Raw genomic sequence first — 15,344 nt, 5'->3', positions numbered from 1 at the left:
TTACAGGGGGCTGTGATCAGCACAATTAACCCCTCAGGTGCCGCACCTGAGGGGTTAATTGTGCGTATCATAGCCCCCTGTAAGAGATCAGGTGCTGCCAGGCAGGAGGGGGCAGACCCCCCTCCCCTGTATTTAACTCATTGGTGGCCAGTGCGGGCCCCCTCCCTCCCCAGTATTTAACTCATTGGTGGCCAGTGCGGCATACCCTCTCCCCCCCCCTAATTAAAATCACCCCCCCATCATTGGTGGCCAGTGCGGCCTCCCCTCTCCCCCCCTCCCTAATTAAAATCACCCCCCCATTATTGGTGGCCAGTGCGGCCTCCCCTCTCCCCCCCACTCCTAATTAAAATCACATTCCCCTATCATTGTTGGCAGCGGAGAGTTCCGATCGGAGTCCCAGTTTAATCACTGGGTCTCCGATCGGTTACCATGGCAGCCAAGATGCTACTGCAGTCTTGGCTGCCATGGTTACTTAGCAATAGAAGCATTATACTTACCTGCGATGTCTGTGACCGGCCGGGCGCTCCTCCTACTGGTAAGTGAAAGGTCTGTGCGGCGCATTGCTTATAGCACAGACCTGTCACTTACCAGTAGGAGGAGCACCCGGCCGGTCACAGACATCGCAGGTAAGTATAATGCTTATAAAAATTGTAAGGAACCATGGCAACCAGGACTGCAGTAGCATCCTGGTTGCCATGGTTACCGATCGGAGCCCCAGCGATTAAACTGGGACTCCGATCGGAACTCTCCGCTGCAACCAATGAGGGAGGAAGGTCATTTTAATTAGGGGGGGAGAGGGGAGGCCGCACTGGCCACCAATGATGGGGGGGTGATTTTAATTAGGGGGGGGGAGAGGGGAGGCCGCACTGGCCACTAATGATGGAGGGGGTGATTTTAATTAGGGGGGGGAAGTGGGGAGGCCGCACTGGTCACCAATGATAGGGGAAGGTGATTTTAATTAGGGGGGGAGAGGGTAGGCTGCACTGGCCACCAATGAATATAATACAGGGGAGGGAGGGAGGGGGGCCACACTGGCCACCAATGAGTTAAATACAGGGGAGGGGGGTCTGCCCCCTCCTGCCTGGCAGCACCTGATCTCTTACAGGGGGCTATAATACGCACAATTAACCCCTCAGGTGCGGCACCTGAGGAGTTAATTGTGCGGATCACAGCCCCCTGTAAGAGATCGGGTGCTGCCAGGTAGCAGGGGGCAGTCAAGTACACAGTTCTTAGTATATTCTAACTTGAAGCGTCCCCATCACTATGGGAATGCCTCTGTGTTAGAATATACTGTCGGATTTGAGTTTTCACAAAGTGAAAACTCAGCTCTGAAAAAGCTTTTATGCAGATGGATCTGCGATCCGTCTGTGTGAAAGTAGCCTACGGCCACGGATCACTGACGCAGATGCCAATCTTGTGTGCATCCGTGTTTTTTCACGGACCCATTGACGTGAATCGGTCCGTGAACCGTTGTCCGCCCAAAAAATAGGACAGGTCATATTTTTTGGACGGACAGGAAACACGGATCACAGCCGCGGATAAACAACGGTGCATTTTCCGAGTTTTCAACGGACCCATTGAAAGTCAATGGGTCCGCAGAAAATCACGGAAAACTGAACAACGGCCACGGATGCACACAACGATCGTGTGCATGAGGCCTAAGGCGTAGAAAAAGATCTAAATGTAAGAGAGCTAAGAAGCTATCATACATTTAGAACTGGTGGAGGATCCTCCGAAGTTATGAAGAGGCCGGCGCCTCTTCATAACTTCGGCGGAACAACCGTTAGCTTAGGGGTTTATTAAGACCAGCGTCTAAAATGCTGGTCTTAGTAAATTTGCCTCTTAGTTTGCAATTAATCCAAATTGTTTGGGATTCGTCCTGCATGACTTGCACAAAATGGCAGCTGCTGTTATACAGATAGGAAAACAGAGAAGAAGTCATCTGCAACCAAAAAGGGACCATTTTTTTATGAAAAAAAATAAAAATTGGACAGTGCAGTGTGTTATTAAACAGGCTGTTATTACCATCGGCTACCATCCGTTTACCCATAGCCATATATGTCACTGTCACTTATGCCATCTTGGCATTAAAGAGCTTGAAAAGGGTGGGATAGAGTCCTAGGAGACCCCAGAGTGCCATACATGACTGAGGGCATTGAGGTCTCTTTCTATTTGGGTTAAATTTATTCAGACCAAATTGAATTTGATGGCCGATTTGACTAAATGAGACGCAACACAATTTTGAGAAATTTGCTCATGTCTTGTTATAATTTTCTTTTAGATATTATAGGATATGTTGCAATGATCTAAAGCTTTGCTAAATTGATGTAATGGTTCACATTCAGGTACATTGTATTATGTCCAATAGGTCGGCACTGCAGGTAGGTTTCGTGCTGCTCGCGTCCTAGGATTGGCATCCCATGAAAAAAAAAGTAGAAAAGGGCCGGCACTCACTTCTAGTTGTATTAAATGATTCTGTTATTGTCACATAGCACTGTTTGACAAAAACACCTGCGAGTGTTGAAACGCGTCACAGTGCTTTGTGACAATAAACAGAATCATTTAATACAACTAGAAGTGAGTGCCGGCCCTTTTCTGCTGTTATTCAGGTACATTGGAGTCCAGACAGATTAAAGGGGTTATTTTCAGGCTAGGTCCTCAATATCAGATCGAAGGGACCCTCTGTCGATAAACTTTTAGAAGAGGTTGAGAGCTCTGTGGCCTCTTCCTAGGCCATGTGATGTCACCATACATCAGTCACATGGCCTCGATGCATCTTATTCCCATTTAAGTCAATGGGGTTGAGCTGCAATACCAAGCACAGCTACTATACGATGTATGGCGCTGTGCGTTATAAGCTCCTGGGAGGTGGCCGCAATCACCACAGTTCCGATGAGCGCCACTGCTCCCCAAAACAGCTGATTGGCAGGGGTGCCAGGATTCGGACCACCGCCGATACGATGTTGATGACCTATTCTATCGATAGGTCATCAATATTATTTCCCAGATAACACCTTTAATGATCTTAAACTGACAAAATATTCACCTTGCATGTAGTGTGTTCCTGTGCGGTACATATACTTCACATACAAATCTTCACATACTTCTGTAACATGAATATAGTCCAAATATTAAGTACACCTCTCCTATTTTTTATTTTTTAGAGGAAAAACCACTCCATGAGATAAATCCTGAAAGTAAGTCGTTCTTTTATTATTTTGCACTAGGCAGTATAGCAGCAAAATATCATATTTACTATGTGTAAAATAGCACAGCATAGATGAGTATGTTAGGGCCACTTCTGGGGATACATTGGATGATATAGCATACATGAGGAAGAATGCATAGGGATATGAGCTGATGAAGTGTATTCTGCAAAGCTGACTATTTGAGGGGCTCGTAGAGAGTTGGCATCACTAGTCATTCCTAGATATGCATGCTGGAACATTCACTTCAATTTTCAATATGTGATGATTACCTGCCAAATTACTTCTATGTAAATAAGCACTGGTATCCCGGTGACCTCAGTTGTGTTACTAAGCATTACTTCTCGGGTATACAAGAATTGTATCTTTTTTTTGCTCTTTCATGTATTATTATGTACAGCCCACCATTTATTCATTTTATTTCAATATATTTGTTGCATTTTAAGACAGATGCAGATGAAAGTTCACTTTCTCCAGGTATTGCCGTTTTACAAAAGGTTTTCCAGGCTTCGAAAATAATTCCTATGTGTAATGTCTGCACCCAAACTCCATTGGTCTCTGTATTAAAGAGATTTAGACACTATCCACCATGTAGTACTCTGTATGACATTGTACTATCAGAGGAATATTACTGTAATAAAATATCTGATGGAGCATACTACAATTTCTTTAGACTTATAAGAGATCCCAAATTTAAAAAAAGCATCTCTGGGTATAGAGTTATGGTAGGCCCCCAAAGAAGTATATCAATGTTATAGTCTGTTTCCATTACACAAAGCCATAAACCACTTGTGTGAACAGGGTAACACTGACCAACCAGAGTACCAGAGAATCTGATACTATAATGGGTCTCAAAGATCAAACGGAAAACAATCAGTTGGATGCCTTCAGAGCCAATTTCCTTTACTCAAAACCTTTTAAATTTTATTGATGATATAGGGTTGGGCCTAGAGAATAATTTTCTCTGGTGGGCCCCAAGAACCCCAGTCCAACAAAGCGTGTTGCTGCTCATTTTTAGATTTCCCATGCAAGGTGATGCTCTTAGCCCTCAGTTTATTCACTTAAATGGAGCTGTTTTGCATTTCCACACACAGCCAGGTAGTTGGTAGTGCCATTATGCAACTAAAAAGTCATAGTGATCCCTTTGTTCTCATGACTGGTGGAGGTCCAAGAGGTTGAACCCCACTGATCACAAGGCTGTGGCATACCTAGTGATATGCTATAACATTATAAAATGGGTACACCCCTTTTAAAGTAATGGGGGGAAAAAACATAATATAATGATATTAACTCAACTTTTTGATGTCACTACTTTGGTTTCTACAGTGACATATTGGGACATGTTGCAAACCAAGTCTGGGTAGACCCAAGGAACTGAGATGCAGAGTGGTAGAGAATTTCAAAGCTGATATTTTGTCATTTTAGCTCATGTTCAGCTTATTTGAACTTTTTTCAAAAGCCTTTCTCCTTAGATGTAAGATTAGTAAAAACATAAATGATAATTGTTATGTCTATGGTGTGAAATATGATTACTTTAGAGCATTTTAAAATCCCCATTTTGTCAGAACATTTTTCGTGTTTCAGTTTTTTTCTTAGTTGTTAGCGGTAATTGCTGTAAAAGATTAGCTTTATTATCATCCCAGAAAAGTATATTTAGAGCATTGAAAAAAGTATAACATTTTGTATAATTTTCTGTGAGAAGATTCTCTATGTCAGGGCAAATCTCGTATATTTTCCTGAGCAGCATTTTGCAAAAAAAACAAAAAACAAAACAATATAAGATACAATGACTTGTAGAGCTAGATCAGTTGAATGTAATGATACTTTTAATTCATATGCACCAAGGGAGCGTCCAAGCTACTCTGTGCACCCTTGCTCCTCCTGCTTTCTCTTCCACCCCATCCCTCTCCTTCTGGATCCTGCATAGTTATCTTGCCTGGACCTGTTAAATAAATAAAGGAGAAGTAGAAGGCAATGCTGGCAGAGGAAGCAGCAGGAGTAAGAGTGCACAGACAGGTTCGGGTCTGCCCTTGGTGCACTTAACTGCTTATTTGCACTTTGAAAAGTACTTTTTCTCCAGAATGAAGCAACAGATCACCAAGTGAAAGGTATCATTAGCTACCCCTAAAAGTCACTGTGTCTGGTTTAAAAATGAATGTCCAATTGAAAAATTCCCTTAAAGATAGTATATCTGTCAGCCAAGCTCACTTATACAGTATATGACTTATTTCCTACTTCTCTTATATCAAAAATAGCTTACTTACTAACTTACTTGCCCCATTAATAAGCAGGTGTTTCTAGCAGCAGGGTGGAGTTTGTGGAGTTCAGGTGTAGCCCTGATAAACTCTATTACAGAAGAATGACTCAACATAGAGACACAGTTTAAACTCATTTGAACTCTACAAACCATCTTGTGTTGACCTCAACTTTGACTTAAAAGTTGTTAGCACGCAACTAAATTTCAAATGCATTTACCGCATAGCGATGCACGATCTCATGATTATAAAGATCAAATACCAAAATTAATCTAATATTAAAGTACTTTGGCAGTTTCTTATCAGAAATATGAAAAAGATGTCAAAATCTGTCATTGCCAACACTTATTTCCCAGAATATCTGCCATTAGGGGGCAAATGACATTAATCTGTTGTGTTTTCCTACTCTAAAGCGTTGTGCAAGAAAGGGGAGTAGGTTTGGCAAACACCTTCACTTGGCCGGACCTGTAAAGGGAAGCTTAATAACGGCTATGTACACCTTTGGGTGCATTTTATTTTATTTTGGCATTATACTTATTTTGAGCTAAAAATCTTTTTTTTTCCAATTGGTCTTTATTAACAATATGGAATCCTTTTTTGTGTACAGATCTGACATGGTCTACTAGCTGCGTGTGGATATTTTGTCTTTTCCGTCATCTGAGGAGCAGATGGAATCATTATCTCTGCTCTCTGCCCTTATAACCACTTAATAAAGCTCAATCCTTATCTTACTGATAAGAATGTGGCTTAAATAAGTGTTTATAACCTCTTAGTAGTTTAGAGATAAGGGTAATTAGCTGACAAGCACAAAGTGAAAGTACCAGTCACACAGTTAGAAAAAGCCCCATTTTCACCCAGGCAGCCCACCTGACTTGAGCATCGGAGAAGTTCATGCTCCGATGCTCTCCTTTGCCCTGTGCTAAATCGCGCACGGCAAAGGCATTTTCAAGAGTTCCAGTGACGTACCGGGGCTGCCAGGAAGCCCGGTGGCTTCACCGGCACTGATGGGCGTGCTTTAGCGCTGCCCTAGCCAGTAAAACGGCTAGGGCAGCGCTAAAGTACGCCCATCTGAGCTGGTGAAGTCACCGAACACACTGCTGGGTGGAAGCTTCCGCCCAGCAGTGTGTTGTTGTAAACAAAAGAGCCCGTGCCCTGCGCGATCTAGTCAGGCCAAGTAGAGGGTCTGCAAACCACCCCCCATTCTTGCATAAACCCTTTAAGCTGATCATACAGATGCAAAACCCTGTTTAGCCCAAGTACCAAGGTGATCATACAAATGCAAAACCCTGCAGTGATGAGCGGCAGGGACAATATTCGAATTTGCAATATTTTGCAAATATTTTGGCGAATATTCGTCATATTTTCACCAATTCGAGAATTTGTGATCTCCAGTCATTATTTTCTTAATTTGCGATAAAAAAAATTGTGATCAACACTACTCCTAAAGTCAAAGATATTGCAGCCTTCTCATTGGCCCACAAGCAAGAAGCAGTGAGGGATCATGGGTACTGATGAAAAAAAAAATCTAGAATATTCACAATTACGAAGATAGCACTATATTCTAGATATTCGCAAATTCTTGAAGTGCCAATATTTGCGATAAAAATTAGCGATTAGAATATTCGCGATCAACTCTAGAGACCATTAGGTGTGAAGAGTTTTTTAGGCCAAACAATGCTCCTCTTGGAAAAGATATGCAAACATACTTTCCTTTCAAAGGGACAATCTAAGTTTGAGCTTTTAAACAGACCTTGAAGCGTAACTTAGATAAGAGCTAGATGAGAGGCCTTGATTAGGATCAGGGGATTATTTCTCCTTATGTAAAGTACCTAGTAGGCATGAAGAGTCTTCTGAAAAAAATGCAAATGAGCTTTCTTTCTAAAGGAATAGAAAGTTAGTGGTGCCTTCATATGTGGCAGAAAAACCTGGCAGAAAATATGAAGGAGCAAATTTTTAGAGAGGTAGAGATTTTGTTGTGGTTTTTCGTCACCCATTGAAATGAATAGATATATTCAGTTTAAGAAAATCTACAACAAACTTTTTTATGGTATAGAATGTTAATTCGGCAGGGGTTGATACATTTCAGGCACCTAGGATAACATGGTTCTGGTGAAATTGCTTGGAAAAAAAGCTAATTTGCATATGTTTTTCCCGGAAAATCAGAGGAGCATTGTCTGTCCTATAGGACACCACAAGCCTACTAGGCACTTTCCATAAGGAACCTTGTGGGGAAAATCTAGTAGATGTGAGGAGTCTAATAGGCCTGGTCAGGATTAGAGAGGTACTATTTATCGATATGGAACAAGATAAGGGTGCATTCACATGTGGCGGAAAATTTCTCCAGAAAATTTGCAACATAAAGACTTCCCCTATGTTGTCCTATATGCAGAAAATTGTCATTCCCTGCGCTGTGGTCCACTGCGGAATTAATATTCCACAGTGTAAATAATGATTTGTTGCAGACTTTCTAAAGCTGAATGTCTCCATTTATTTCAAGAGGGATGTAGTCCGGACAGAAATCTACATCCTAATTCTCATGTAAAAATCTGCACCTGGATGTTTTCTGGTGTATTTTTCTGCCTCAGATGATGGCACCCTTGGCTTTCTTTTCCTTTTGGATGGAAAGATAAATTGCATACTATATTTTTTTCCAAGAAACCCAAACGAACATTGCCTGTTCTATTAGACTTCTCATGCCTACTAGTCGCTCTCATAAGGAGAAATGGTATTCCTCAACTCCTGACCAAGGTCTCTCACCTATTCTCACCCATTCTATCTATGCTTCAAAGCCTTTTAAATTATCAGGCATAAGAAATTTACTTTGGAAGAACAGCTAATTTGCCTACAGTATATTTTTTTTGCAGAAGAGCATCGTCTGTCCTATAAGATTCCCAGTTAGTATCTCTCTCTCTCTCTCTCTCTCTGAAATTCTATCCAAATGAATCTAAAGAAATTCAGGTCAGTTGATTTTAACAAATCAATTTTCTCCGGTATAAAGGCTTCAGCTGACGGAGAAGGCCATAGAACTTAAACTTCATAGTGTAATAGTTATAGTAGTTTAGTTATAATAATACTGAACTACTGTACTTGTCGCATGGGATAACTTGGACTGTGCCAATGCAAAATCTGTAACATGACCCAGGTCTATCATGTGCCATTATTTGACACAGGTGCCTTCTTATGCTGCAGAGACTTCTTTAGTCCCACAGAGGCACCAGGCACAGGTGCAATTGTTACATTTGCATTACATTGAACTACTGTGCAGTCTTGTGCAGTGAAGAGCAACAGGATTCTGTTTCAACAAGCATTTTCTAAAAATTTGAGTTGGATCCGAATACAGATCTTTGTTGATTCCATATCACAGTTTTGGAGAGACAGAGAATAATAATTAAAAAATTTAAAACTGAAAGTCAAGAGAGGAAAAATGTGAGTCTTGGAGGCCTCAGAGAATCAAACACAAATATTCAGGCCAAGTGGAAGCACTTTCGATTCAGGTAAAAATGATTTTGGGTCCATCAAATCAAAATCTAATTTTAACTGCTGCGCTTATATCTAGTCTTGTGTCCAGCTGAAAATAGGCCAAAGGAAATGGTCACATGTGGTGTAAGCACTTCAGATTCTCCACAGTGCAATTCTAGTATGGGAAATCTGTAACATTTAAAGTACAAGAACAGTGGATGAGATTTAAGAAAACTCATCTCAGATCAGGGAAATCCATTGCATAAACTGACTCGCTCCGTGGGTTTTTAGCATATCAATTTATAGTGTTGGTTTCAATGGGCCTGTGGTCCTCATTTTTGGTAAATTAAAATGCCGAAGCGGAAAGCACATGAGGCCTAAAACTCACTGTAATCCACTACAAAAATCAGCCCATTTTGGGAGTTCTTTTGTGGTGGATTTTGGCCAGATCGACCGCAAGGTGTGGCCATACAGTATGATGAATTACTTCTCTGACATATGGTCTTTTTTTAGGTTCAGAAGCATTACATTCTTGTGAAGCACTTTGGTGACTTTTTTTTTTAATAGGTGTAGCTACTGTATTATCCTTAGCAGCCGCTTTTTGTAAAACAGACAATTACCTATGAAGTGATCTAAAAAACCGCTTTCTGCTCTTCCACACAATGGGACTCAGACCTCATTAATGCCCCTCTGCGTGTTAAACACCCTTTCAATATGCAGATAGGATTCAGGGCCTGCCACATCCTGCTACCTCAATGCTTCCCTTCTCTGAACCAAGTAAATGCATCAATAAAGTCAATACTGGTGTAAGAGATATGAAGCCCAATGTCAGCTCCCTTTACAATGGGAATACCAAGCCTATTCTATGCAACGACACTGCAGCAATTCAGTTAAAAGGGTGGTTCGCTTAACAGCACGTGAATCAGCTGTCATGCAAAATTAAAGGCAATTATGGAGATAATTGAAGAACAACCTGTTCTGGTAAATATCAATGATATGCGCAGTGTGTCCCAGGTTTCAGGCGCCTGCTATGATAGATAGGACTGTGTGGTAAAGGAGACAAAACTCTATACTTGACATTTTATTTAACCTCTTACATGCCGCCAGTACAATGTATCCGTTGTTATACAGTTTACTTCTACACCTGGGATATATTTGGAATTAAAACAACCTAACATTAGATCCTGAAGTATTAAGAGGTCCCGACTCCCAATATCTCAACAATGACTGGTCTCTAACATACAGCAAAATAACAGCTTTTGCAAATCACTTCTCTATGACTGATGCATATTTTCAAAATGGACCTGTCACCTCTCCTAACATGTCTTTTATAGTAACCACTTGCATTCCCCATTTAATTACAATTCTGGAGCATCTATTCTTATGACTCTATATGGAGCCATTTCTTCATTATTCCTGCTAGAAGTTAGGAATGAATTGCTCGCAATTTACTATAACGGTCTAGCTGGATGTTACCAGTTGGGGGTTTGTCCCTGCACAGTCTGATACTATCCAATCAGTGACCCGAGTTTCAGACTGTGCAGGGACACACGCCCAGTTGGAAACACCCTGCTGAACCTTTATTGCAAACTGCTAGCAATTCATACCTTTTAGACTAGATAATAAAGGAATGGCAGGACACAGCATCATACGAATAGATGTTCCAGAATTGTTATTACAAGGCGGATACAAGTAGTGGCAAAAATAGACAGGAGAGGTGATAGTGTACTTGAAGACTGGATTAATGTGTCCATGTTCCAAGTGTATTACATATCCATATTACTTTATTTAGCATGTCATGACCACATGACTGAAAAGCACAGCATTATAGGGAGTCAAAATGTAGTCTACAGTTGCAGGTATAGCAGGGCTTGGCCTCTTAATAAATTAAGCAAATCTCACTGCAGCACAAACTAGATAAGGACTGGTGCATGAAACATAATTCTTGAAAAATCTCCCCTCCTTTATGTGCTCTCGTAGATGCTTTGTGCACTCGGTTCTGCTCTGTGCATGAGCACTTAACCATGTAGACAACTGATCACGAAAAGCCGCTATTTTTCACCTGTTCACTCTTTTTGACTTATGAAGTACATCAGTTGTTACAGGATGATTATTTTGCGCCTTCTCTTGAAGCTGAGTTGACTTTTATTCCTTTATCCTAATACAGCAGGTTACTTTAACATTGAATTAAGCTTGTTCAGGAATAGTCCAATTACATTATTGTCTCCCTTTTCTCCAGCAGCCATATTCTACACATTACCCAGTGCTTACATTTAATAGCTTGCCATCCATTTCTCACGTATTTCTGTCTCTCAATGTCCTCACAGGAAATATAATTGCTGTAAGATTGAAGCCACATCATAATGGTATCAATTCTCTAAAATAAGAACATTTGTAGAGCAGTAATATCTCAATAGGAGGAAGTGTAACGTCCTATGCTCTATACATCTCGTCACCTTCACATTATTGATCTGTAGGCATGTTCTTGGCAGAGTATTTTTTTGGATCATAATAAATTATTATTTTGCTCTGCCAATTAATAATAATTAAAAGTAACAGCATTGGTGGTAAATGGTAATCTTAGGCCAAACTAATGCATACACTTTGGAAGCCAAGATCAGTAATGAATCCTAAAAGCAGAGAAAGTATAAATGATAGCTTAATCTTCCTGGCTGCAGCGGTAACATCCCACACTTTCCAGGTCACCCCACAGCCAATCTATGTTCTAAGTCAGGGATCAGCAACGTTCGGCTCTCCAGCTGTTGTGAAACTACAATTCCCAGCATGCTCCATTCATTTCTATGGGAGTTTTCAGAAGAGCAGAGGAAGTATGCATGCTGGGAGTTGTAGTTTCACAACAGCTGGAGTGCCAGAGGTTGCCTACCCCTATTCTAAGCAGTGTATGGGACATGACTGTAGGGATCCCATTAATTTCCAGTAATCCCAGTAATTGGCTGCAGTGGTAATATGGTATGTAAGGGATGTGATCGCCGCAGCCAGGAAAACAAGCGGTGGTGAAAAGGACTGGAGCACGCACAGTAAGCAGCATTGTTTTGTTATTTTAGACCATTTATAGTAGCTGCCTAAGTTTTTATTTAGAGAGTACCTGTTACCACAACATGCAGTGCAATCTGTAGGCAGCATGTTATAGAGCAGGAGGAGCTGAGCAGATTGATATATAGATTTGCGGGAAAAGATTCAGTAAAACTTTTATGTATCTACCTTTTATTTACTTCAAGCGATTGTCTGACCACATATATTGATGACTTATCATCAGGATAGGTAATCGATATCAGATCTCCAGGGGTCTGACCACCGGCATCCTCACTGACCAGCTGTTTGAAGAGGAGGCTGCGCTCCATGCGAGTACTGCTTCCCTCCTTTATCCTACACATTGTCTCCTGTGGAGCGGTGGCGTAGTGTAATTATCTACTTGAATGGAGCGAGAACTTGTACATGTAATAGAGACAGCTCCAACACGTATGTATGCTGTGACCAATCAGTTTCTATCCACCACACCATATAATAAGTATAATAAGTCCAACAAAAGCTTTATTTAATACACAGCAGAAAATTACATAAGTTAAAATAACAGCGGCATATATACACAGGAAACAGAGGAACCATGCAAATGGTCACATAATGAGTGTACAGACTCCTGAATCCATGATACTCAAGCTAGCATCTATCACACTTGTATATAGGGGGAGTGAATCACACCATATACATAATCCTACAGCTCCAAGTGGAGATCAAGTGTTTTATAGATGAGAGCAGGTATCATGTAGATGATAATAAACCAATCTAAAGTGCCAAGTGCCAATGAAAGGAATACTGATAATAATAAATAATACCGACCAGGATGGTTCAAGACTCCAACGCACGTTTCGCGTGTAGCTTCCTCAGGGAACTTCGAGAGGAATTCTTCAAAGAGCTGATCGGCGTGGGTCCCAAGTGTCAGAACCCCGCTAATATGATATTGATGACCTATCCTGACGATAGCTCATCAATATATATGGCCGGACAACTCCTTTAAGACCACCTACGTGTACAGCTATCAGTGACTGACAGCTATCTCTGTATACAAACTTACACAGGGAGTGCATGCTATCAATCAATGATTACTCGTCCCCTATGTACTGAGAGCTGTTCATGAGGGTAGAAAAGCAGATATGTAAATTCATAAATTACAAGTTTTACAAAATCTTTTCCCACAAAAATATGTATCACTCTGCTCAGCTCGTCCTTCTCTATAAGGGTGGAATTTTCCACAACAAAATCCGTAACATGAAGACATTTTGTATGTTAGCCTATGGGGATAAAAAGCGTCAATACCCGTGTTCAGAGCACAGTTTAATTTATTTGCACATACACTTACAAAACCTGCGCTACTGTACATGTAACATACTTGCAAGCATATATACCATTTAATATGCTCAAGGCGAGCAGTAAGGGACGGGGAAGTGGCCGTGCTGCTGTTGGTGCACGCAGAGGCCATGGCCCTGGGCGCGTTGAAACTGTGCCTGCTGCCAAAGCACAAGAAACACACTCATCCACGATACCTAGATTCATGTCCCAGTTTTCAGGGCTGTGCAGGACACCACTTTCGAAGTCAGACCAGTGCAACCAGGTGGTCGGTTGGATTGCAGAAGATAATGCTTCCAGTCGGTTAAGCACCACCCTGTCTTCCACAAAGTCCAGTCTCAGTAGCCAAAAGTCTGGTCAACAGAATCCTCACCCTGATCCTCCTTCCTCCCACCATGGAAAGTCTTGGAAAACAATGATCCCACACTCGGATATTCCGAGGAGCTCTTTTCATCGCCATTCCTTGATTTGGCCCTCTCACCAAGCCCACTTGAACAGGGACATGAGGAGATCTTGTGCACTGATTCCCAAACTCTTGAGCATCCACAGTCAGAAAAAAATGACGGTGGGGAACGGCAATTAGTGTTTCACGAGGTGGATGATGATGATGAGACACAGTTGCCAATAAGTCAACCGCAATTAGTGTCTCAAGAGGTTTATGATGAGAATGAGCTACAGTTGTCAATAAGTGAGCTTCTTGTTGGGTCAACAAGTCAGGAGGATGACCAGAGTGAGGAAGTGGAAGAGAAGGTGGTGGACGATGAAATCACTGACCCAACCTGTGAAGGTGGCAAGCTGAGCGAGAACAGCTGTACAGAGGGGGAGGGATCCGCAACACCGCAACAGGCTGGAAGAGGCAGTGGGGTGGAAAAAGGGAGGAGGCGGGCCACACCAAACAGGCCCACAACTTTTCCCCAGAGCACCCTTGCGGCAATCTCCCTTGCCAAGGGGTAGGTGTTCCGCAGTCTGGCGCTTTTTTGAGGAAAGTGTGGACGATAAAATAATTGTCATTTGCAACCTATGCCGTACCAAAATGAGCTGGGGCGTGAACACTAGAAAACTCACCATCACCAGCATGATCTGTGACATGGCATCAAAGCACCCTAATAGGTGGGCCGAACGCCTGGGTCCACAATCAGTGTCTGTGGGTCACACCACTGCCTCCTCTTCCCCTGTGTAACGTGCTGGCCAATCCCCTGTCGAAGGCGCAGGCCCGGATGCCTCCCCCCTGCACCTGGACCGTCGCAAGCACCATCAGCTAGCACATCCACTTCTGTGTCCCAGCGCAGCGCACAGATGTCCATACCCCAGGCCTTTGAACGAAAGTGCAAATACCCATCCACTCACCCACAGGCCATAGCACTAAATGCGCACCTTTCTAAATTGCTGGCCCTGGAAATGTTGCCATTTAGGCTTGTTGCCATTTAGGCTTGTGGACACTGTTGCCATTTAGGCTTGTGGACACTGAGGCTTTCTGTCGCCTGATGGCTGTCCCTTGTTACTCAGTCCCCAGCCGCCACTATTTTTCCCGATATGCCGTTCCTGCCTTACACCAGCATGTGTCCCGTAACATCAGCCGTGCCCTGACCAATGCAGTTATTGGGAAGGTCCACTTAACAACTGACACATGGACAAGTGCTTTTGGCCAGGGAGTCTACATTTCTCTGATGGCGTGCTGAATGAACGTTGTGGAGTCCGGGAGTGAGTCGTACTCTTGAATGGCACAGGTTAAATCAAAGAGAGTCCAGCTTCCAAAAAGTGACATTCTTTATTCCAAAAATATATATTAAAATTCAACATGGCAACCCGGTCTACGTGTTTCGGATCTGCTAATCCCGATCCTTACTCATGACAAGTTGCAAACAAAAAGACTAGATATAGAAATAGACTTATATAGCTGAAGTTGCTAATCACAAGTAATTGGGATCAGCAGACTAAACACACCCCAATTGACATCACAATAAAAAGTTGGAGATACCATATTAATATAAAGACATACCTTAAAAAATAGCTCATCAAAACAAATAAATATATATTGAGAAGAATCAGTATTGCAAAA

The 15,344-nt window shown here is 42.1% G+C and overlaps 1 protein-coding gene across 1 annotated transcript in view; it reads left to right on the top strand.

Annotated features, from left to right (window-relative positions):
• Nucleotides 1-15,344, top strand: part of UNC5D (unc-5 netrin receptor D) — a 709,113-nt gene that overhangs the window by 506,325 nt on the left and 187,444 nt on the right. The window contains 1 exon segment of the mRNA XM_040415688.1: nucleotides 3,167-3,197. Coding sequence (XP_040271622.1) covers nucleotides 3,167-3,197 — 31 coding nt within the window.

Source organism: Bufo bufo, chromosome 1 (genome assembly GCF_905171765.1).
Source record: "Bufo bufo chromosome 1, aBufBuf1.1, whole genome shotgun sequence".
Classification (NCBI taxonomy): domain Eukaryota; kingdom Metazoa; phylum Chordata; class Amphibia; order Anura; family Bufonidae; genus Bufo; species Bufo bufo.
This window is presented reverse-complemented; position numbering and strand designations above follow the sequence as displayed.